Source organism: Panthera uncia, chromosome X (assembly GCF_023721935.1).
Source record: "Panthera uncia isolate 11264 chromosome X, Puncia_PCG_1.0, whole genome shotgun sequence".
NCBI lineage: Eukaryota > Metazoa > Chordata > Mammalia > Carnivora > Felidae > Panthera > Panthera uncia.
Window position 1 is genome coordinate 57,553,469 of NC_064817.1, and position 26,273 is coordinate 57,579,741.

Consider the following 26,273-nt stretch of genomic DNA (forward strand, 5'->3'; position numbering starts at 1 on the left):
AAGCCATTAAACTACACAACATAAAATGGAGGTCATATCCCATAAACCAGTACCTACTCAAACTCATGGAAGTGAGGAAAATTAAAATCAAGGTTGTGCTAAGGAATTTCACTTGATTCTAAAAATCAAGTCTATGTGACATTGGTTTGATGCAACAAAACCTTTATTAGATTTATCAGATTCCCCTTTTTAAAGAAAAACCCAAGAGATGATCAAGCACAAATGATCACTTCATGCATTTTATTGATAGTCTATATTTTAAATCTGCAGTATGACATCTTACATAGGGAAAAAGCTTCTTCCTAAAAGATAACTATTAATCAAACCAGCTTTAATATGACTGACCTTTCAAGGTCTTGTTTTGCATTAAACAAGTTATTTTTTAGCAGGTGTAAAGCACTGTACAAAAAAAAAAAAAAAAGGAAACTGGGTACATTCTCAAAATTTAATACAGGGCTTCCCAACCAGGAGTCTTCTGGATAGATATTGGAGAAGGGTGTTATGTTAAGATTTAAAATTGAAAGAAAATGAGAAACCGATAAAGCAAGCCAACCAAATTCACTTCACTTTGTGCTCCTTTCTGCTTTTTTCAAAATCTCTCCCAGAGGTCAGGAAGCCCTGGTATAACAATCACTTTAGTCTTTACAGAACATACATTTATGTGCTTCATGTTCAAAGACATAAAGGCAGCTTTTGTTACTATTCCCCCTCCAAATCCCTTCAGGTTCTTTTGGCTTCAGAAAGCTTTCTAAGACTGCTGCCCAGTTAGTTCTTTATATATGAATCCAAGTAAACATCTATACCAAAGCAGCTCTTCATGGGAGAAGATAAAACAGGCACAGATACATAACCAGGCCAACTGCGTACCTACTCAACCTGATACCTGATCACATGGCCCTATATCTTTAAAAGCAGCACCAGGGACAAATGGAGCTAACAAGAGGTAAAATCCAAACATCTGACAGTTCAAACACAAATTAATCAGTTCAAAGAATGTTAGCAGAGGGCCACTAAATAGAGTTTAAGGCTGGGCAACTGGTTCAACCATACGTTGGTATTGGAATAAATCTGCAAGATGAGGAACTGAGAGGAACCCTGAAATAACCAGGCACAGTGGTATGGTGGGGTTCACTTTCATTGCATGTATTTAAGGTATGGTTCAATCCAAGTGACTATAAAGCAGCTTGTCGCTCTTTAGTAGTAAACAAATCCTAATCAAAGCCAAATATCTCACTGTAATTGTATTTGAGAGTGTTGGAGAGTGTGTTCATTTGCTTCAAATTTGAATTAAAACACCTATACAGAAATGGAAACTGATAAAAACTGTTTTTATCTCGAGAGTTCCAACACTTGAGTACCAGCTCTATCCTACACTGTTATTGTAAGTACAAGATGGAGTTACTAAAGCGAAATCACTCACCTATTGGGAATATTACAGTATTTTAGAAGTGTTCCAGTTAAGAACTCAATTTCAAGATGCTAAAAATTTTAAAGGGTAAGTACTTAACTCGTAGCTGTTTCTTAGTTGCTAATTAAAAATCCAATTTAAAAATAAGTGAAACACTCATTCCTCGGACCTTGCACTTTTAACTTTCCAAATGAAGCATGTTATTTTTGATTTACGTCTTCAAGTGTTTTTCAAAAGTGTACAATTTACCAGTTAACTCATTGAATTACAACACTGTTATTGAATATTAAACATAGTGAACAATTATACTATAGATAAGGGGGGGAAACAACGCCCAACACTTTCATATGTGCCTTATCCACCTCTTTCATCACTAAGGTACAGAATACTTTAGAAAATAGCAATCAACAGTCTCATAAGACAAGAAAAGAAAAAAGTGCCCTGCAAACATGGCTTCTGTGTACTTAATATTGACCATACATTTGATAGGGAAGCCAGTAAAGTAAAACTTAAAAACTCAAGGAAGATTATATTTTTTGTTCACAAAAGAACAAAGGAGAATAAAAAGGGGTGGAGGGGAATACCCTCCGTTTTTAAAAGGAAAGTATCAACAACCACCACAAGGTGCCACTGTATTCTAGCAAGCTGTAAAAATGGCCTTGTGAGAATCATTTTGCAACATTAACCTCCCTATCGCATGGGTATTTTGGGAAATGACTGAAAGTCACGACTGATGCTTGACCCATTTCAGGTCATAGACACTTGAGAAGCAGGTGGTTAAATAAAAAAGCATATTGAGTGATAACCCTTCATAAATACAATTTGAGACACTGACACTAGGAGAGAACACTTGGCACAGAAAGGACATGTTTTCCCAAAGGAAAAAAAATTACTTGAGGTAACACTTATAGCTAAGCAGTTTCCTAATCTTAAAGTTTGGATAAACTCAACAATCATGTTTATAGGGATTGTGTGTGTGTGTGTACATCACACACACACACACACACACACACATACACACACACACACAATCCTGGTACTAAACTTTTTTTGTTAACTTTACAATTAATTATTTCCTATACTCCCAACACTAATGTGAACACTTCTCTCAATCCCCACCTCCATTAACCATTAACACCACTGAGGTGTAACTAATGTGTTCTTTTTAGAGCAAATATTCCAAATTAACAATATGGCTCATCTTCTAGTGTTGCTATAGATAAAGTCTGCACACTTCAAAACCTAACTTGCTCAATTTTGGTTTTAGTAATAATAAATCTCAACCTTGTCAGCTGCTTGGAGTTAAACAACATAACACCTCAAACACTTCATACCAGTAAGTGAATTTTTAAAAATATCTGAAATACTCAAGAAAACTCAGTTTTTAGTATTTTTCCCTATGCTCTGAACGTTATTTCCCAACATTGTTTTTTCTTGTTCCTATTACTGCATGAAGTTCAAACTAGGTCTTCAACACAGAACCTTTTGTAATAAAGAAAAAGTGCAAAGATACAAAATGAAATGCAGTCTTTAGCAAGAAAATGTTCCCTCAAGAGAATAGGTGTTTTGGATGCTGGTGGGGAAAAAAGACTCTTGTTCTCCATTGTACATCTGACACCTACAAATGACCTTGTCTTCCAAGGTCCACAACACCAATAAGTATAGTCATGGGCCTTTTAAAAAAAAAAAAAAGGTAGCAAATTTCACTAAAATATTTGTATCCATTCTACACAATCCAATGGAAATTAATGAGTGCTACTGAAAAAGGTGTCCACATGCACATGTCCAATATGTGCATTCTACTGAAGGCTAAAAACTTAAAATCCTATTTCCAGTGTTTATGAATAGCTTCAATATCTACATTCATAACCAGCATTCTGCATGAGTTACCTCTTACTTTAATATGTCACAAATGAGTAATACATCTTGGGAGGTTAGGGAGGTACCTGTTGTCAATAACTTTTATGCTTAGAATGTGCTGTAGTTGTTTTTAAACTATTTAAAATAAACACCCTTATAATGGGACATTTCAAACCAAGAGGAAAATGGGTTTGTTTTTAGCCAATTGGGACTACCCTGCAGATATGAAAACCGTAGATTACACCCTTGGGAAAAGAGACAAGGAGGCTCACAAATATAAAGGAATCCTGACTTTTACATGGACATTTTTTTTAAAAAGATAAAATGTATTACATAAGCGCCATAAACAGTGAAATCTGCTTATATTAAAAAAAATAAGTGAAGCTTTGTTTGGACATTATTTCCTTGCAAGAGCAGTACATATCCTTAGTAAACAACTACCATATTTACAAGTTAATTACCTTGATACTTAGGTAGGATTGAAGGCTGGAGGAAAATATAAAAGAATGAGCTTTGAAATAACCTTTACAGACAAGTTGATAACAGATAAGGTAGCCAGATAATTCCTGAAGCAGACTTGTTTATTTTGTAGAGTATCTGACTATGCGTGGATAGTTGTCACTTTAAAGACCAAGGATGTGTTCAATTCCTCTTTGGGTCCACTATCTTTTCCCAGATAAACAAACAAGTCCTCCACAGTCAGACTAAACCTAACCAAAACTGGTCTCAAAAGAGAAATTTGGCAAAAGTACTGGGGTTTTTCATAAACCTAATCTTATTACTAAGGAAACAACACAAAAATGCATGTGCCATTGATTTTGAGTTGGCAGCCTCATCTTCAAATATGAGCAGTACAATGAAAAATTTGAATTTCAAATAACCCAACTTTCAACAAAGGACAAATATCCCTTAATTCTTCAATTGGTCTTTAAATATGAGATGTTAAGTGTGTGTTAGATAGTAATGAAATATTAGAAAGTGTGGCCTGGTACCTTAAAAGACAAATCTCGAAAATAATGCAAATTGGAGACTTTCTTACAGAGTACACACCTCTGTACCAACTTTAATTCTTATGCTAAAAGTGGTTTATAGTCTCTTTCCTCCACCTTTTTTTTTTTTTGAGGAGCAGACTTGTAGAAACATCAATGTAAACTTGTGCTAGGTGGTAGTAGTTTGTTTTCTTTAAACCAAAACTCTACCAAAGTTGTTAAATCTATTTCATCAGCTCAATTAAAATACTGTGTCAAGGATCTCACCATGTGAAACCAGTTCACATCTATATGGTTACTGTCTTCATAAAAATTTTAAATTCTTCAGAGCAGTTTTCTTTACTCCTCCTATCTTTCATTTCCTGCCTAAATCCAAGTTAAAGTACAAAATTTCCATTGGTTATCTTCAACGCAGTACAATTCTGCACTCCGTCCTTTCCTCTGCATGTCACAGTAGCTGTTCACATACATTATAAATACTATAGATATGTTCTGCTCTTGACATCTACACACTTACAAAAGCAGCTTTGTACTTTGTTTGGTGTGTTTTTTACTATGTTGGCTCACAAAAAGCAGTTTTTTCATTTCTAAGCATGGTACTTTACAATTTTTAATGCATTAATACAACAGTGCATTGGAAAAGTACTGAGCCTCTACAAAATAGCTTTACATTTTTAAACAAATGAATGTGATTTTTTCACTTACACAAGCATAGGCTTTTTTTAATATTTCCACAAGATAAATATCTCAATTAAACTATAAGCTCACTCTACAGTGTGCCACAGTGATGGGCTTAGGAGACAGTTATACATTTAGAAGATCCTAACCTTAGTGTTATTTACACTGACGTCCAATATCACCTCATCTGAAAGGTGAACAAATGACATTCAGCATGTAGCTGAATTTGTGCCAACTAATAACTGGGAATGGCAAAGCTTTAAGCAATCACTTATTATACATGTACTGTAACTTAGTCTAAACTGGGAATTTCCTTTGCCCCTCTCTCCTATGGCATGGGAAACGTTAAAGATCAAAGATCAATGAGAAACAGATAAAGAGTCATTGCTAAGGCTGATCTTTTAAGATAACAAAGGCAAAACTGATAAATGTAGATGATGAATCACCAGTAATAGCAATTACTGGTACTGAAATCAGATTTTTATGTCCTAAAACATTGCTTTTTAAATATTTCCTTTTATTCTGGAACAGAAATTGGAAAAAGGACAATGATGCATTCAGAAAGCAATGACTCAATTCAGGTTGCTACTTTACATTTAAGCACCACCCAAAAAGTGGGCATAAAGCAAGTGATTCCTGTTTGCCCATCACTATACCAGCTACATAGCTGAGAGTTCAGACCTTAATTACACAACACTTTCTCTGTTACCAGAAGCTAAGACTGCTCTGCGACAAATAGGACAAGTAGAATTCTCAGATAACCAGCGATCGATGCAGTGGACATGGTACTCATGGGAACAAGGTAGTTTACGAAGTTTGTTGCCTTCTGTATATTCTGTAATGCAAACACTACAGGTTTTTAATGCATCGTTTTCACCAAAACTTCTCATTGCCAAGTTGTCAATCTGTTCTTTGGTGAGTCCTCTAGGTTGGTCATCATCATCCTCATTTAAGAGGAAAAACTGAGCCAGACTAAGGAAGGGCAAAGAGCCACTTTCATCAAATGTTACTGGGGCCCTGTGTCGACCCTCTCGCCTGGCACCTGATGAGCCTGATGATGAGCTTCCTTCATTACTGCCTTCAAACACCTCTGAGCTAGTCTCTGAACTTTCACCACTGGAACTGGAACTAGGACTGGAACTAGAACTGGAACTAGAACTGGAACTAGAACTGGAACTGGAACCAGAACTGCTACTACCACCAGAACCCCCTCTTCCATTCCGTGACTCTGCCCTTTCCACATTTCGACTCGAGACTGAGCCACTAGGCTCTGAATCACTATCACTATACATAAAGTAGCTTAACTCACCAAAACCTGTCATTATCTGCCTTAACATGGTCTGAATTGCAACAGATGTAGTTTCACTTAAACCAGTATTTAAGATTCTACGAATCGGAATTCTGATGGTACTGACATAGGTTCTCACACCTGCCCGTTCGGAACGTGAAAACGTACGCCTAAAACCTCCTCGTTCACTTTCATAAGTGACAGTGTTGTTTGGAGTCTGAGACCTTGACCGAGTTCTGCTAGCTATGCTATCTCTCTGCCGATACTCTCCAGGACGAACTCTTCTTACTTGAAGATCAAGGACTATGGTTGGAGGTCTCTGTCCTGATCCTGTAGATTCACCACTGCTGGTTGTGTCTGAAGAACCTGCTCCTTGTGAAGCATTTCTGGTTCCTGAAGCTGCAAAAAGACCTCTACTTAGCAAGTCAGGTCCACTTATTTGTTGTCTCAATGTCACATGGTGCCGGGTTCTAGAACTTCCCTCAGTCTCATTTACCAAAGGATGCTCAAAAGTCTGAGATGAGATACTATGATGAGATCTTCGCGGAATTTCACTCATTGGATGCAGAGGCGACCTACTTCGTTCAGCTCTTGCTCGGGTTCTCCGATGGTCTGGGCTCCTGCTTCTTGCCCTTCTCTGACCTCTGGTAGGTGCGACTTCTCCCGTTAATGCTTCAGTTGAATTTCGTTCTGATCTGGAAGGCCTTGCAGATGTTGATTCAGATCGTGGATTTTCCACTTGCCTTTGGCTGTTGTTGTCTGTATTTTCTCCACCAGAACGTCTTGCAGATGGCTCATTTTCATTCTCTGGATTTTGGCTCCCATTATTACGGTTAACATTGATCTCTAAACTGAATCTGAAATCACCACTGTTTGGATTAGTCCGGCTCACTGCTCTCCAAGATTGGTTTCCTCTTTGCCCACTTCTTGTTGTATTTCCAGTTTGTCTGACAGAGTTAAGCCAGTCTATTATAGAGTCACCATTAGACACATCATCTGAAGAGTCTCCACCTGTTTTTAAAAAAGGGAGGGGTGAGGGAGAAAAAGGAACTACTAAAATTAGGACAATCATATAATAATGCTCTGAAACTCTGCGTTAGAGAAAAAAGAAAGATTCCCAATGGATGTCACATTTACAGACATTTGTAAGCTATACTGTGTAGATTTGCAAAGTAAAGACAGGAATGTTTTAACTTCGTTTCAAGAGAACAAGCTAATCCTAGAGAAATTTAGAGAATGTTTTTTAAAGGGAATCTGTAGGAAGTCTATTTTCAATACTTCATATATAGAAGACATTTTTTCAGTCCACTGTCAAAACACTAATGTAATCAAACAAGACAAATGCCAGTTAAGGTACAGGGCTACTGCTTTAGTGCAAAGTACATTTCTCTCAAATTTTCATTAGTTTACAGTATTTCTTCTAGGATACTGACTTAAATGCTTTTGATATATAGGTCTTTTAAAACACAAGACTGCTGCAGCCGTTGCAAAAATATAAATGGTGTTTACTGGTTTAAAAGTATTGAGTACTTCTTCATATTACCAAGAGCTTAAATTAACATGAAACTGGAGACCAGAACAAATGAATAGTCTGAATCTGGCATAGTACATGTAATGGCATGCTCAAGAACCAAACTGTTATCATAGCCTCTTATGTTAGATAGCCAAATTCCCTACAATCCTATTTAAAACATAAAAGCAGGATTTCTCAACACTGGCACTATTTCCATTTTGAGCCAGATAATTCTTTGTTCTGGGGGCTGTGTTGTCGTGAATTTTAGGATGTAAAGATGTTTAGAAGCATCCCTGGCCTCTACCCACTAGCTACTAGTAGAAATCCCCAGCTTGTTGTGACAACAACCAAAAAACGTCTCCAGGTATTGCCAATGTCCCCTGGGAGGTGGGGGGGGGTGGGGGTGGGAATTATAACCTGTTGATAGCTACTAGGTTAGAGAATATAGCCACTTCTTTCTGCTGGTGGATAACTCACATGTTTATAAGGAAAAAATAATTCAGTAGGAGGGAAGAAATTTCGATGGAGGTAAAAAAATCAAGAAAAAAATATCACATTTAAATAAGCCATTTCTCACTATGTCTCAATTAATACAAACAACCTAAAGGTGAAGCAGAAAAAAACATGTTGACATTCTCACCAAATATCAAGAAATTGCCAATTCTCTTTTTATTAACAATTACTTAGCACTAAATTAATTTGTTCCATTTCTGGGTAATCTCTGGCTGACATTTACTGAAGTTCCTTATCTATTTAATCCTCTACCCACCCTCCAAAGCAAAATATACCTCTATTTTCATCTGAGTTTTGTGGTGGTGGACCCTCTTTAATTTGTTGTAGTCTTCTCAGCAACTCTTCCTCAGTACTTTCACCTGAAAATAGTTTAAAAATGTTTGCCAAATTACAAAAACTGAGATGAAAACCAAGGAGTAGGAACCTGGGTATGGGAGCATGACATTAAAACTTATATAAGTTTCTTTCCAGTTTACTAAATGCTTTGGCATATAACAGCTCATTCTTTAAAACTGTAACTCTGGGAAGTAGACATTATTATCTGCATTTTAAAACAAGGAAACTGAGACTAAGTGAGAGACTGATGTATCAATAAATGGCAGGGCCAGAATACCAACTTAGGCATTCTGATTCAAGTCTGGTTCTGTTGGCTCAAAACACACTCCTTCTCATAAGAGGCATGCTAACTAACACCTTACCTTTTAAAATTTAAACACTAACTCAAAAGTTAGTAGAATTAAATAGAGGGGCGCCTGGGTGGCTCAGTCGGTTAAGCGTCCGACTTTGGCTCAGGTCACGATCTCATAGTTCTTGAGTACGAGCCCCACAATGGGCTCTGTGCTGACAGCTCGGAGCCTGGAGCCTGCTTCTAATTCTGTGTCTCCCTCTCTGCCCCTCCCCTGCTTGCACTCTTTCTCTCAAAAGTAAAAACATTAAAAAAATTTTTAAAAAGAATTAAATAGATATGAGGAGGACTAGAGATAATGAGTTTTAATTAGGATCAAATGGGACCTAATTGGGCAAAAGAGAATAACCAAGCACAAAGTTCTGAATTAACAATTTTACCCAAGGCCAGCTTTGGAGGATTAAGATTAGAAAATAATCTGGGAATCGGAGATGACAAAAAAGGAAGTCTGTCCTAGGAACTAACATTCCCATTAGCTCTTCCACACTCAGACTTATGTCTTGTAGGTTAAATAAAGCTAACTAAAAACAAAAATATTGTTCAGTTCCAGTCTTTTCAATTCAGCTTGCTATAAATTCATAGTATAATTCATAATTAAAAGATGTGATAGAGGATAATTCCAAATACAAGTGAACAGAATTAGGCAATAAGTACAGCAATAAATGTCATTCTGTATCCCTTGTATTAAAGTCACACTTCATGGGGCACCTGGGTGGCTCAGTCGGTTAAGGGTCCGACCTTGGCTCAGGTCATGATCTCACAGATCGTGAGTTCGAGCCCCACATTAGGCTCTGTGCTGACAGCTCAGAGCATGAAGCCTGCTTTCAATTCTCTCCCACTTGCACTTTGTCTCTCTCAAAAATAAACAAACATTAAAAAAATTTTTTAAATCATACATCATAATGGCTGCAGAAACAGATTTTTATAATAAGATTTTTTTTTTAAAAGACCAGTAATCTTCACACATCGCATACCTGGGGTGCCTAGCAAATTGTTATCTCTCATAAGTCTATAATCTTCTTCACTCAGGTTATTTACAAATTGATAGAAAGCTTCTTCCCGATCCAATCGGTCCATCTGACTTCTGCGCTGTGCTGCAGACTGATCACCACTTCCTTTATCGTTAGAATCTGAGCTTTCCATCTTGATGAACAAGTGGAAAATTATCTACAAGGAGAAAGGAGATCAATCTTGAAAACAAAAGTTACCATGTGTTCTGCAGAACACTTTAAATTATGTGAAAATCCAGAATGCAGGTCAAGATGTGAATTTTCAGACATCATATGAATAAAATTTCATCAAAGAAAAACTCCCAAAAAGGACTGTTATACTAGGAAAAAAGTAGGTCAGGAGTAAGCAAACTATGAAAACCAGCCCTGGCGCCTATTTTTTTCCTTGAGATCAAAGAATGATTTTTTTTTACACTTTTAAAGACTGTTTTTACAAAAGGGAGATAATGTTTTGTGATACACAAAAAGTATATGCAATTCAAATTTCAGTGTTCATCAAGTTTCGTTGGAATACAGTCATACACATTCATTTACGTATTGTTTGTGGCTGCTTTTGTGCTGTAATGGCAGAGCTGAATAGAGATGAGCGACCTGATGTGGCACTCTCATCACTTTGCATTGGTGATGATCTGCACCTTATAAACTGCAGTGATGTAACCTGACAGAATTTCAAGTGTCATACATATCACCAGAACTGTGACATTTTAAAAAATTACCAGTTCATACTTATCATGTCAAATGAAGTAAAAGTGCACTTTGTCAACCTCAAAGGCATAGTGGAATATGGATTTTGTTGTGAGATGGAAAAGACTGAGTTTATTATGCAATGGCACTCTTTAACTGTGCTAAAATAAAATACACGTTCATACTATCAGACTAAGCAACCATCACGATATTCCCAATTCACAGAAGAGCTACAGTCCAAAAAATTGGAAAATTTAAAAAGAACACTCTCATCACAAAATATTTTCTCACAATAAAAAAATGAAACTTCAACCAAAGTAAGTTTCCAAGTGGTTTGTTGGCTAAATCAAGAAAAGCTGTTTATAATGGGGAGTTAATTAAACTGTGCTTCATTGCAGAAGCTAAAGAAATGTGTCAGAGAAAATAAACCTGTTTAAGATGATTAGCTTTGTTTTTTTATTTTTTAATGTTTATTTATTTTTGAGAGCATGCATGTGAGTGGGGGAGGGGCAGAGAAAGAGGGGACACAGAATCCAAAGCAGGCTCCAGGCTCTGAGTGGTCAGCACAGAGCCTGATGTGGGGCTCAAACTCACCGACCGTGAGATCATGATCTGAGTCGAAGTTGGATGCTTAACTGACTGAGCCACCCAGGCACCCCAAGATGATTGGCTTTTTGTGAGAGTAGCTGCTCAAAAATTCAAGGATATTGGGACATGTCATAATCAATTGAAAAATGAGACAGCAAATGATTCTGAGTGAGTTTTCTTGGCTCTTGATGAGTCGACAAATGTAATTGATACTATTCAGTTGTTTATTCAAGGAGTCAAGTATTGATTACTCAAGAAGTTTGAAGTAACTACAGAAGTAGCCTCTATGAATAGTCTGCATGGAGCAACTACAGGTGATCCTATTTTTTTTAAGTTTATTTTATTTTGAGAGAGAAAGAGCATGTGCACAAGTGGGGGAGGGGCAGAGAGAAGGAGAGACAGAATCCCAAGCAGGCTCCACAGCATCAACGCAGAGCTCGATGCAGGGCTCAAACTCACTAACCCATGAGATCATGACCTGAGCTGTGATCAAGAGTCAGAGGCTTAACTGACTGTGCCACCGAGGTGCCCCAACTATTTCAAAAAAGTTGAGAAAACATTAATTGAGCACAGCTTAAAGTGAAATCTGCTAAGATGTGTTACAACTGAAATGGTGGTAAATATATATGTACAGCAGCTAAAGACAAGTTGGACAAATTTATAAAGCTTGTGAAAATGTAAGGTATTTAAAGTCTATGGTTATTCATTATATTATTCATCAGCAGGTAGTTTGCAGAAACTATGTGAATCTAACGTATTACTGAACCAGTATTGTTACCAGTGAACTTCATTACTGTGGACTTAAACATCACCAGTTCTCTTTAACTTTTGTCAGAAATAGAAGCTGAATTTCCTAACTTGCCCTACTCCTTGTTAATTTGATGGCTTAGCCTTGGTAAAGTTATAGTGTAATTCATTGTACTCAAGTCCAAGACTGAATTTTTTTTCTGAATGAGAAGAACCAACTTCAATCACTATTACCAAATGATGAATGGCTTGAGAAATTAGCTATTGCTGTAGACTTCCTAATGTGTTTTAAGGAATTCAACCTAAAATTATAAGGCAGAACAGCACTTATATGCAAAACTTATAATGCAGTAAGATCATTTCAACAACAACTAACACTGGAATCACAATGTTAAGCTGCTTTACACACACTATCAAAGAAACAACAGTTCCATTCCCCTACATATTTGTAACAGATTTATTTTCTGAGCACAAATTACAGTACCGGAAGCATTTTTTGGACCTCATTGCAAGTACAAAGAAAATTTCCTTATTTCAAAATCCCTTTAACTGCATCTGAGGAGCTTCCACCTAACCTTCAACTGAAAGTGATAATTCTGCCGTGTAATGATATGCTGAAAGGTAAATATCAAATGAATTCTATAAATGCCTTCTGTAAGGGATAAATATGCTTCATTAAAATTCTATGCTTGTGTACTGATTAGATAGCAATATAGGCATACCGTGTTTTATTGAACTTCACAGATACTGGTTTTTTTTTTAAATAAATTGAAAGGTTTCTGGCAATCCTGAGTGGAGCAAGTCTATTGGTGCTAATTTTTCTAGCAGCATTAGCTAAGTTTGTGTCTCTGTCTCACATTTTGGTGATTCTTGCAATATTTCAAACTTTTCCTTATTATTACATTTGCTGTGGTGATCTGTATTATTACATTTGCTGTGGGGTGCCATGCACCATGCCCATGTAAGATAGCAAACTAAAGAGATAAATGTGTGTGTTCTAACTGCTCCAACCACCTGTTCCCCATCTCTCCCCCTTCTCCTGGGCTTCCCTATTCCCTGAGACACAATACTGAAATTAGGCCAATTAATTAAACCCTACAATGACCTCTATGTATACAAATGAAAGGAAGAATCACACATCTCTCACTTTAAATCAAAAGCTAGCAAAATGATTAAGCTTAGTGAGGAAGGCATGTCAAAAGCCACAATAAGCCAAAAGCTAGCCCTCTTGTGCCAAACAGCCAAATTGTGGATGCAAAGGAAGAGTTCTTGAAGGAAACTAAAAGTGCTATTCCAGTGAATGCACGAATGATAAGAAAGGGTAACAGCCTTATTGCTGGTATGGAAAGTTTCAGTGGTCTGGATAGAAGATCAAACCAGCCCCAATATTCCCTCAAGCCAAAGCCTAATCAAGAATAAGGCCCTAAAACTTTTCATTCTATGAAGGCTGAGAGAGGTAAGGAAGCTGCATGAGAAAAGTTTGAAAGGTAGTTCATGAGGTTTCCTAATATAAAACTGCAAGGTGAAGCAGCAAATGCTGATGTAGAAGCTGCAGCAACATCAAGGAGGCAAGACCCTCTCTCCACCAGCAAAAAGATTACGACTCACTGAAACGCTCAGATGATGGATAGCATTTTTAAGCAACAAAGCATTTGAAATTAAGGTATGCACATCATTTTTTAGACATAATGCTATTTATTGCAAACTTAACTGACTACACTGTAAATATAACCTTTATATGCACTGGGAAACCAAAAAATTCATTTGACCTGGTTTATTTGCTTTGTTATATTTGTGATATTTGCTTTGTTATGTTAGTCTGGAATTGAACCTGCAGTATCTCCTAGGTTTTCTTGTACCTGTATGTGTGAAAAGACATTTTCAAAAATTAAATAAGGAAAATCTCATTTAAAGTCAGTAACACTAGATGAACATCTGCAAATAATTTTGATAAGTAATATGTTTAGCTCTGATTAAGCAAAATGTCCCTCCAAAAAAGAATGCCACTCTTCCTGTTATCAGACCCATATTACAGAATACTACTCCATTATTATTATATTTTGAGTTTTACCAAGAAAAACTTTGTGGAAATTTGGGCTTCTCTCTTTTTATATAAATAACTACGAAATATGCTCAATTTTGCTTTTTGATCAGCAAAGCCAAAAAACACATTACTACCTGGCTTTTCTACTACTTTCAATTAACCACTCTAATGAAAAACAACAGTAGTAAGTAAGCAATCTAAAATAAGACTCCAAACAAAAAAAAAAAAGTCATCCTCTAACTTTTTTCCTTCTAACACCAGATTGACCTTAAGTTCACACTGAAAATATAAAAGTTAATTCCACAAAAATATGAAAACCTGACTTGTGGAAGAGGTAATCTATATCAGTACTAAGATTCAATCCCAAATACAATACATGAAATATCTGGATATTCACAATTCAGTACTAAAGAGGAAAATAAAACCAAACTCTCTTTCAGATAATAATAATAATAAAAGAAGCAGCTTCTCTACCTGTCTGGTTTTTATAACTTTAAACTTTAAGACTGGAAATCAACAGCTTAAAGTCATATAGGCCAGGAAATGGAAAAAAAAACAAACAAAAAACAAAAGGAAGTCAAAATTTTCCATATGTAGCTAAGGAACACAATTTGGTGTTGGTAATAGTTAAGCAGCTAACTTAAAAAAATACAGGAAAGCACAAAGGAAAAAGACACTTCAGCCATAACTCTTCAAACCAAAGAAAACCACCAGTGATATTTGTTAATGTACTTAAGCACCTAATATTCTGAAAGTTAACATGAAAGTTAGGACAAAGTCCACTTGTGGAGGATCAGTAAATAGTTCTAAAAATAATTTATAAAAAAAGTGTAACTCAGTATGGTTGAAAGGCTTTTAAAACATAAATCTTCAAAGACAAAAATGTCTGGTAAGTTCTGACATTTGAAGGATATGAACCAAAGATAACAGAAAACTCACATACCAAGGACTGTTCTAAGAATGTCACAAAGTCTTAAGAACAGCATCAGGGAGGGAATGTCACAAAGTCTTAAGAACAGCATCGGGGAGGTTAAAGCCCATATGGAACAGAAACTTGCAAAAATATGGAAGATTTTTAAAATGGCTTTGAAAAACGGAATCTGAAACAAGAAAGGAGTCTTATACTGAGTGGTGGGGGAGTTGGTATATTAACAGAGGACGGAAGGTAGAGGCACTCAACTTCTGTTTTGTTCCTATTTTATTCAACAAGGAGAACCACCTTCCAACTGGAAGCAGTGGAAAAAACAAACTTCTCAAAGAGAGAATCAAGAGACCGAACTGCAAAACTTCTAATGATAATCTCTGAGAAATCGCAGAGAATAGGAGAGATGATAAAAACACTAGATTTAGAAATTATCTAACCTTCAAATAAAAAGTGAAGTCTATAAACTGTAGCACAGCAGAATCTGACCAGAAACCTAGAGGGAAATTTTGGAATAGACTATCAGGTATATTGCAAACACGGAGAAGAAAAATATGTTTACCAGCAGTGGGGTTCACTGCCAAATTAACCTTATTTGCTTTCCATAGGGATGGTTCTCAACCTAGGCTTGTACATTAGAATCACCTGGGAAGCTTTCTCTGGGGTTGGCCAGATAGCAATATTTTAAAAATTCCACAGGTAATTCTATTGAACAGTTAGGTTTGAGAACCTCTTTAATAGGAACGTCAGAATTACACTGCTGACTAGTCTGGGTTGATTTCTGTACAGAGTCTGAGAAGGTTTTACATCCTTATTTATCATCATGGAGAAATGTAGCCTAGATTAGCGCTTCTCAAACTTCAGCATACAAACAGATCACCTGGAAATCCTGTTAAAATACAGATTCTGATTCAGTGGATTTGGGGTGGGGCTGGAGAACCTGCATTTTAAATAAGCCTCCAAATGCTGCTGCTGCTGATCCTAGAATCACAGTCTGAGTAGCAAAGAGCTTGATGACAATACAGCTTAACAGATTCACAGAATACAGCTTAACAGATTCACCCTCAAAGGTTACAGAGCAATGTCAACCTGCAAAGAATCCTGTCTTCAGTATTTAAATAAGAACCATGTCAAAGACATGCCAACCAAATCTAACCAATTCAGAGTTGGGAGTTAGTAATGAAGATGTATGTATATGATAAGTAATATTTTGAATTTTCAGTGGCTTGTGAGGATGAGCTGAAATCAACAAAAGTGATGGTATATGTGCTACCCTGAACACTTTATGAAGGATTATCAAATTAAAATAACCTATACGAAGAGTACAGAGTGGGGAGGAAACCTACTCTTGTGAAAAGAGTAGTTCACATGAAGACCTCAAGTTTTCAGTTAACAAAAAGCTCAATAAAAAACCTGTTTGACCTAGCTAAGACACCTAAGATAGTCTCATACTGTGTTCATAGACCACAGTGTTCAAATAAAAGAGGTAACAGACCCAAGGCAACCTGTTGTTCAGATCTAGAATGACCAAAATGACAAGTCAGGGAACACCATAAAGAAAATGGCTGAATTACCCGGAGAAGACGAAGACTTGCATGAAGACAAAACTAAAAACGGGCGTGATTTACATTTTCAAATATTTAGAGTTATAACATGAAAGGGAGAACCACAGAATCAAACTAGGGCTAACAGTTGAAGAACTATGGGAGCAGATATTTCTTTCTTTTGATACAATGGTCTAACAATGAAACTATTCTAAAGTGGAGATGTAACCAGCCTCTTGAAGCAAGCAAACTACCCATTCTCTCAAAATATTCAAGCAGAATTCTGGTGGATATTAAGAGGAGATTGCTTACTAGGTAGGAGTTTGAACAGATGGACTTCAAAAGACCCTTTGGATTAACATGTCATTAAGGATGGGGAAATCTCTTAGTTTTCTATTCTGGGCTTAGGGTCCTATTAAGCTACGTATTCCACTGCCACAATTTTGTTATAACACTTTGATAAGACAAATCCATTTAAGTTGCTGCATCCCTGCCCTGCAACATACCTTGTACTTTACTACCTTCACACTTCCACTAACACTGTTCCCTCAGCCGCTTCTTAGTCTCTCCCCATTTCACTCATCCTTTAAGATGAAATGAAATGAAATCTTACCTCCTAAGAAACTATTACTATCTCAGCTAGCAATTTTTTCATCCATTGCTGCACACAGCGTTTGTGCCACTAGAGTGGCACTTCATGCCTTACGTGGTCTTTTATAGTTTGAAATATTCTTCATAATCTTACTTACCCAACATAACCAAAATACCATTTCAACATGTTATCACTATAAAAAATTAGTGAGATGTTTCACATTCTTTTTTGTTAATACCAAGTGTTTGAAATCTGGTATTTTGCATTCACAGCACATCTCAAGCTAGATACTAAATTTTCAATGGTTAAAGTAAAATGCAGTCCTACCAAAACAACGAAGTTGTGTTTAATGAGAAAATATTTTACACTGCTTCAGTTTTAATTTAACTTAGTTAAAATTAAAGAAAATTGAAAGTTCAGTAATACACTTACACCAGTGACATTTTGAGTGTCAGGTAGCCACATGTGCTGAGTGGCTACCACACTGGACAGTGCAATTTGAAAGAATTTGCTTGTAAGGTAGAGAAATCCCACATATGCGACGAATTTCAAAGTGTTCCCAATATATTGTTCGTGCTCTACACACCCACTATTTATACATCCTCTTTATGTTTTTCTAAAATAAAATAGTAATGTTAATATTCTACCAATATACATGGAATAGAGAATTCTTTCCTATGCTCACCAATCATCAAGATTTCATTCTTGACCTTTTTAGAATTTCTATCATTTCCTACATGGAAACTAGAGACAAAACATTACACCTCTATTCAAAACCCTACTGACACTGTGATTTTAGGGACTGTTGAATCCTAAACAGCTCTTTCCTGGTGAGCTTAGAGGTTAGTTTATTCCATGCAAGAATCTTTATCTTGGTTTAATTTTATCTTTAAATTTAACACTTTAACAATGGGACACACTCACAAAGCAACACATGATCATCCAAATTACTCTTACTTCCATAATCATATCCTGCTCTCCTTTTCCCTCCTCCCAATATACACCAGAGAAAATCAAGGAAAATAATTTCCCCACATGACATCCCTTGTAACACACTTATTTTTATTTCAAAACTGCGACCAAACCAGCAAGGCTTCATTAAACAGAACACACAATGTTTTTGCTAAGGTACAGGTGTCCACTGAAGGAGAAGTTTATTTCTTGTAGTTGATTAGGGGACAGGGAGAGAAAACTCTGACTTCTTTCCCTACTTCTGCCTTCTTTCTGATTTACTCTGCATTTCCCCTAGGCTGGGCATGGGGGTCAAGAGATTTCAGCACTGACAAGACACTTCTACACTTTAGGGACATTTAATGGGTGAGTTATGACCGTTACACCTGCAGAGTTCCCCTGGACAAGAGGTAATTACATTCTGGAGAAAAAAGGAAATCCTGAATATAAGCAATGCTCCCAAATGCCTTGTAAAATGATCTTAAACACACACACACACACACACACACACACACACACACACACACATCCATGAACCTGATCTTATTTTAAGCAGTCCCTTTATTACCCAAGCGGAATAAAGTGAGAAAATATAGTAAATCTAAACCACAGGTTCAGACCCTGGTAGATGTAACATTACCACTCGTAAGTGAAAATGAACATTTTAAAGGTTAAAGCACACTAAAGATGCCAGACACCACAATTCAAATGATCAAATACAGATCTCTCTCCATTTTGGTGTCAAATTTTAATAAAGAATTATGTTGCCAAAATGGGTCTCTAGATTCTACTCTATAGTGAACACTGTGGTACACTTCCAGTTTAACTAGTAAGAGGAAAGAAGAATCCTCCCACACTCTTGGGCTCCTTCTATCAACATAAAAGAGAACATCTTAAATCTATTTAGTTATCTTATTCTCAGTTACAATATTCATGTGCATAAGTCAGAAATTTTGGAGTAAATATATGATTAGCATCACCCACTTTTAAACTTAAATATTTTTTGAAAAGCTTACCAATAAAACAATTTAAGAGAACAAATATGTAATTGTTAAGTCACTTAGGTCTCTCCCTTATTATAAGCAATACCCACTACCATGTATTGACACAACCCTTTCACTTATATTTGACTTAATCCTCACAACAATCCTATGAAGTAGGAATAATCACCTCTACTTTACAGACAACAGGTATAGAGTGAGAAAGTGATTTACCAAATGCCATGTAGCTGGTAAGTGGAAAGAGTCAGTAATTAAATACAAGCCTCCTAATTCCAAATCCAGTCAAGTTTTCACTACATCAACAACTGACTCCCAATAATGTTGCAAAACTATATACTTTAAAACACATTCCTTCAATCCCAACAGGCATGTCTAAAGTATTCAACCTCACTATGAGCTTTTTATACCATGTTCACTCTTGGTATGAAAACTTCCAAAGCAACAAAACACCTTTTATAAGCAGTATGAAGCAAGTAGGACTTATTTAATTTAAGTAAGCCAACTTTTAGTACTTTTGTTTTAAAAACAAAAAGTAGCATATTTTATTAACCTTATTTCTTCCAGAGTACTGTGTGCCAATATATCCAAATCCATTCCTGGAAATGAGCAGCCGAATTATAAATTTTGCCCAGTCATTTCCAAAACTATTCGTTTGGTCAATGAATGTTTGTGTCAGGTAAATTCAATTCCAGGAAAGAAAAGCCAGCAAGAAAACTAAACCTGAGGTTTATTCTGTAATTAGAGAATTTAAAGCAGATTTTATTCACCTTGAGTATTTTAAAGCACTATCTTAGTGATTTCCATTTCTTATATATTAATACAAGTATGCAGATCACTATGTTTCTGACCACTGTTAAAAGTTTTTCATTTAATTTTCCTATGTTCTCCAATCTTTAAAGAATGTAATTTTCTTATGTCAGGGTGAAAAGTCACTTAAAACATATTGTTCATACTAATGGGTTACTCCTGGTGCTAAATACATACATATTATATTCAATAGATATACTGCATCACAGTACCCAATGAAGGAGACTTTAGGCACCAAAAATATACTGTTAAACAAAAGACTTTACAAAACTGAATCCTGAAATCCAAATGCTTGTGTGAATATCAATTTAAAAAGAAGCCACATCTATTAAGTCTGTGAGATATAATCTCTTCTTAAAAACAAAAAGGTACAGTGGGAGGGAGTAATCAAGGTAACCTAATATCAACTAATTACCAGAGCACCTTGAGCATTTCATCTTTTGTGTTCATACAAGCTCCAGACTCAATAGTGTTCTAAAGCAGAACATGCCAATTAAAAAAAATCATAGTATCAACATAAAAATGTGTCATACTGAAAAAGAACAAGCATCATTCTGTTTGCAACAGAGCTTCATTAAGAACCTCAGAAATAAATGAAACGTGATGACATGCAATCCTCATCAATAAAGAAAATAGTTCAATAATACCATCACCAAAATGAAAAATATTTAACGCAGTTTTTTTTTTTTTAAAGTTAAATCACAAAGAACCACTGAATTTGAGGTCAGGATATAAAGTACTATTGTATATGTAGTCACCAAAAGTATTGAGAATTTACATATACAGAATGTGTAATTAAAATTTTATAGCATTTGTAATAGACAAAAGATGATTAACAATCAAACAGCTTTTTTATTCTATCAGTGGAAGGGTGGAATTCCGTTCTGTGAAAAGGAGAAAGTAGGAGATAGTGGGTTCTAGTCTCAGCTGTAATATTAACCAGTTATGTTAATTTGGCCAATTCACTTAACCTCTTGTGCCTCAGGATCTTCATCAATATTAAGAGAGCTGGATTAAAACCATCCATAAGGTACCTGCCAGTTCTATGAATCTGTGACTATGAATAAAATATAACCCAGGTCACATTACAGTAATAAGTCAGAAAAATAAGGCTTAAGAAACAACATGAGTAACTAGGCTATCAGCCTAAAACGCTGTGCTTTTCTCCCTACCACTTCACTCAGGCACTTCTATCTCCTTTTTGTGACTATCTTACTTTTTTCAACAGAAATATAAAGCACCCCTCTTTGAAAAACAGGACAGGATTGATGTTTCACTGCCTTTACCTAATACATAATACCTGTCATCACCCACACAATTTGTTGATTATTTCCAATACTGGCCTATCAGAGGATGCTACCAAGGACTCTACCACTATTGATACTATTATAGCAATACAAGATTACAAAATATTATCTGCATGGCAATGTTACTTCAGCCTCATTTATATTCTTTTATCTTTACCACTTGAAAAGGACAGCAGAAAAAAAAAAAAGGATTCAGAAGTGTCCCTCATGGGTCTAAATCTCTTGGCAGGAAGTCTACTGATGTGCAGCTCACAAACAGTTCTATTACAACCCTCTACAACAGTTAAATTGAAAGAGTATTAATAAGAATGACAACAAATCAGAGGACAGAGATCAAACCAAATGCTGCCAGTTCACAGGAACAAGTTAGTTAATAAACCATCATGATGACATTTCTATTCACTCAAGTACTTTAGACAGTAAATTTAATCTTCGATTACTCATTCCATGTTATTATTGAGCTACATCACTAAATTGGAATTTGGTCTTATCCACACAAACTCAATTCTGCCTTATTATCCCCAACAAGTCAAAAAATGACTCAAAACACCAAAATGTTCAAGTGTTCATAAAAAAGTAATGTAAAATCATTGACTACTGACAGTTTTGGTGTTAATCGATAACTATCTTTAAGAACTATCTTTAAGATACTATCTTTAAAAACATAAGTTTTACATCTAACTTTTTAAAAAGTGGAGAAAGTTTTTAAAATTAAAAATCCCTTGACCAAAAAAGAAAATATTATGTACACAAATGACGGTTATATCATTTGAGGGAAACAATTTTGTGTTACCGAATGAAACATGCTGACAACTGTGCTTCCTGAACCAGTGTTCTGACATACAAACGATGACCATAGTGACCATATATCCCCAGTTTATCCAGAAGAGTAGCAATCTACACCTGTTGTCCCACAGTAATTATTAATATGGCCCTCTTTCACTCTCAAAACTGTTCCAGCTTGGATAAATTAATATAGTTAGTCACCTTGGATATAATTGACACTAATGGGAAATTTGGCCAGTAAGAAAATTAAAATTATAATTAAGAGTTAACTTCCTTCTCCCTACAGCTTTTAATTAAGTGGAGAGTGAGAGGAAAGAGACCATTTTTCATTATAAAGTTAAAAACACCCAACACAAATACCCGCCCCCCAACAAAGTATCATGTTCATCACCATGCAAATGTTATAATGGCAGCCCAACCTGGAGTCATGAAATCATTGCAAAAGGTGCACAAATTGATATACATACCACAAACTGTCTATAGATATTTGTCTCACACATATGTAGTAGTGTACTAATGAACAAAAATCTTGGGTCAGAAAATCTACAACAAGAAGATCAACTATATATTTCAGAAATAAAACCATAAGTTCATATATTCCTGAATTGTTCAAAATTGCCAATATTTTCATATTTAAAAAACATCTCAATTGATGACAGGAAAAATAAACTGATTATCTAGGAAATTTCCATTTTCAAGGTTGGGAAAAAATAATGAAGGAAAAAATAGACACAAGCATTATTGCCTTCTTACACTGGTTATCAAAATGTCAAGGGATTATATAAACGAATACTTTCTGAAGTCGATGGCCCATAAGGTTTTGGAAATCTTTGTGTTATACAGAGGTGTTAAGGAAGTAAACTTACAAAAGAAAAACATGTCCTACGCAGTGGCCCAAAATTCTAGCACCTCATCAATCTGGATTTGAGAGAGGAATTTTCACTTTCTAATTTGTTATCCACCCTATGGTAAATCAAGGGACAAGAGGCTGGTGAGTGATTTGCTCTATTTCACAATCTACTAGGTCTATGGAAAAAGTAATACACACATTATAATTCCACAGATGCAGATGTCCCATCTGACCTACTATATTATTTAAGGCCTCACAACATCTTCACTAACCTGAAAGAACATATACAACCAGCCTAACATTTCCAGATCATTTCATTAAGCTATTTCTTAAAACCATTTCTGATTTTAAATTGTTATCAAATTATATCACAAGCAGTAATAGCTGAAACAGGAACCAGGACATAAAAAAAGGGGGATGGGATAATTGCTAAAAGTCTCACCTACTTCATAAAGCAGATTCCCTTTAAGTGGGAACAAAAGTTTTTGAAATGATCTAACCTATAGATTTCTTTTATAACAAGCTTTCATTTTATTTCCATCTCCAAACTAATTAGAGAGCAATTAAGTCTAGAGGTATAAAACTTTAGTGACTCCAGGTTCAAAGAGACCTGGGTTAAAATGGGGGCTCTACCATTTATTAGATATTTAATTGAGGACAAATTGCTTAACCTCTTTTCAGTTTCGATTACCTCTGTAAAATAGTTAATATCCTCATGAGGCTTTGCTATGAGGATTACAAAGTCATGCATGTAAAAACAAAGGACACAGAACATACACATTCAATACAAATTAGTTATGAATTTAAGCTAATTCCATCCCAGTTTGCCTAGGGCAATCCAGGCTTGCACCTGTTGTCCAGGCATAATTACTAATAATGTCCCTTTTGCTCTTAAAAGCAACCTGGCTAGGGCAATAAATTATGTGGTTACCTTAACAATGATGGTAATGAAAGGAGTTAATATCATAGTATCATATATCAATTATGATTTTTTGGACCTTGAAGGAAAAAAGTTGACCACCACCCAAACCAATGTAAGATTATATTCCTGTAAGACACTCAACTGATGTTTCATTTAGTTATTCAATGAACACTGAAACACTATTTATTTAGACCCATCCCATTCCAACAATGATTTAAGGCAGCAAATTTCTACTTTGTTCTTTCTGTTCTATATAGGTATTGGTAAACTTCAGATATTATTTTAAAAGAAGAAAATTCACAGACAAAACACTAGTGAGTTCTAGCTACTCAGACACACTACCCTTTGAATTCCCAATGAAAAACCCATTTTCATCATGAAGAATGCCCAGCACCAATAAACATATATCAAATGAGCCCATCCAATTACAGGGCCTGCAAAACAGAATAAATATTTTTAAACATGCATTCTACACATAAATCATCAGGAGACGCAACAAAAAATAAATTACCTGACTGTTATGACATAGTATTGTAATACAATAAACTGGATTTTAGTTTTCTTCACTCTCTGCTCTAGAAAAAAAAAGAATCCATTATTCTTCCTCTTTCATAAGATAGACATTTTCTTTGAAATAGACACATCCTAAAAAAAACACATCCTATATATTTTAAGTTACCCCATAACCCAACCTAATTTAGTATTACTATTAGGATTATTTGGGGAGATTGAGAAGGTCAGAGAAAACCAGCAATCTTGTGTTAGATATAAGATTTCCTTTAAAGGCTGAAAGCCAATCTACCTTTTAATATAAGCTTGCTTAAAATAGGCCTTTCCTCAGACCAGTAATATTTTCAGATTCTGATGGTTACTTTCAAGTACTTATTTGGCACATTACAGGAGCCTATGGCAGAAACTAAAGTATGAAAGCTCAGCAGGACATTTAGGCTAAAGAATGAAAATTGTTCAGTGTAACAGTCTCTTGAAATCATAGTTTAAAAAGTATTTGGATTGGTCTTCCTGGGTACTTTATAATTTAGAAAACTGATTTGGGGGGGGGGCTATAATTGGGCTGCCTGGTCTCAAGTCATCCAGTAGGGACATAAGGTACCTGATGGGGGTGCTTGGGGTAATTTTGTCTTTAATCACGAAGAATCAAGTAAATGATTCTAGTAGTAGAAACGACTAGTAGTACATTTATTTCTTCCTCCCTTCAATGATCCAAAGCGACAGCGGTTAATTCTGATTCAGGAAATGGGGGCTCCTTATTTGCAGCAAAAAATTACTGTTAGACCTTGCAAATGGTGGATGACAACCTCATATAAATGCTTCCTCTTGCCCCTAAACGAAAAGAATGACCTAAATAACAAGATTGCTAGACCTCAAATTCCCGGACTAACCTGTGGAATAAGTACAGGGTAACTGTCTAGGGAAGGAACGTGGCTGTCTCCTCCATCTTGAAATTAATCAGCATAAGGGAAAAAGGGACTGAGTATTCAGGAAGCAGAAGCCCAACCGGTTAATACTAGTTACTAAAGCTATGGCGTACGTGGCAGGTACCGCCCGCAGAAGCCGAGACCCTTAGGCTTTTCTTTTTGAGGGGGGAGGGGTTGGGTTGTTGCCGGATTGAAGGAAATTAAGTTTAAAATGTTTTGGCCCAATTCCCACCCTTACCCAGGGAAAACAACAAACACGCAACAGCTTTTCCCTGCCTTTTCGGGGGATTCTTGCAGTGGTATCTGGCAAATACTATGCCAGGGTTATCGAGTAAGGGGGTAAACCAGTTGCCCCAGATCCTCAGGGAAGATGTCATCGTGGCCCCAGGGGGCGTCTAATTGATAGTGCCCAGCAGAAGGGCTCGAAGTGGGGTTCTTCAAATCCTGAGAAATCTAAAGGCCCAAGAGTTCCCTGCAACTGACTTAGAGCAGCCTGATTTTTTTCCCTTTTCCCAAGCCCAAGCCCGCCATGTAAAAGAGGGGTAAGGAAGCGAGGTAAGCCTCCAGAGAACCAAAGAGAAAAAACCCTAAGACGATCAAAGATTCTCATGCCGGAGGACAACACTCATAAATCGCCTCCCCCAAATTCTTAAGATTGTAGAGGACCTTGGCTTTAGCTTGCACCGCCACGGGGAGGAAGTACTACCCACCTCCTTCCCCTTCTTCAAGAGACTGTGACTATACGCCCAACTAAAATGGCAGCGGCGACTACGCCACGGAGCCCCCCGCAGCAATCAGCGCCTTGGGGTCCGGAGGCGGCGCTGAGCGTCCGCCACGACGCGACACTCAGGCCATTTTGAGAGAACGCGGCGGCCGCAGCTCCGCTGTCTTCCTCTCACGCTCCATCCATTTCTCAAGAGGTTTCCCAAGGCTTCACTTACTCGGTTTTAGTGTCGGGTCCGACTCTGTCGGTTCGGCCGCCGCCGCCGAGGCTCCTGTGCACCTCCCCTGCCCTGCTCTCAAGCCCGCCTCCGATGAGTCGCTGGTTGAGACCCGCCTCTAGCCCAGCGCCTGCTCGGAGACGTTGCTCAGGCAGCCATTATCTTCCCCATTGTTACCAAGCAGCGACAGGAAACGACTGCCCACAA

The 26,273-nt window shown here is 36.6% G+C and overlaps 1 protein-coding gene across 2 annotated transcripts; it reads right to left on the reverse strand.

The window, feature by feature from the left end:
• Window positions 1-225: 225 nt before the first annotated feature.
• RLIM (ring finger protein, LIM domain interacting) lies at window positions 226-26,273 on the reverse strand. Of its 2 annotated transcripts, XM_049644680.1 has the most exons (5): window positions 26,067-26,273; window positions 24,201-24,264; window positions 9,909-10,101; window positions 8,525-8,608; window positions 226-7,234 (listed from the first exon to the last, which is right to left on the reverse strand). In XM_049644680.1, the coding sequence occupies exons 3-5, from the start codon at window positions 10,075-10,077 to the stop codon at window positions 5,622-5,624; spliced, it is 1,866 nt and encodes a 621-aa protein (XP_049500637.1). In that variant the 5' UTR covers window positions 10,078-10,101; window positions 24,201-24,264; window positions 26,067-26,273; the 3' UTR covers window positions 226-5,621. The 2 variants fall into 2 exon arrangements, with proteins under 2 accessions (XP_049500637.1, XP_049500636.1); XM_049644679.1 differs by lacking the exon at window positions 24,201-24,264.

Coding starts and splice junctions, on each gene's coding strand:
- RLIM (XM_049644679.1), bottom strand. CDS start 10,077: ATGGAAAGCTCAGATTCTAACGATAAAGGAAGTGGTGATCAGTCTGCA. Junction 8,609..9,908: donor CAATTTGCTAGGCACCCCAG/GTATGCGATGTG, acceptor AACTATTTTCAG/GTGAAAGTACTGAGGAAGAG. Junction 7,235..8,524: donor AAACTCAGATGAAAATAGAG/GTATATTTTGCT, acceptor TTTTAAAAACAG/GTGGAGACTCTTCAGATGAT.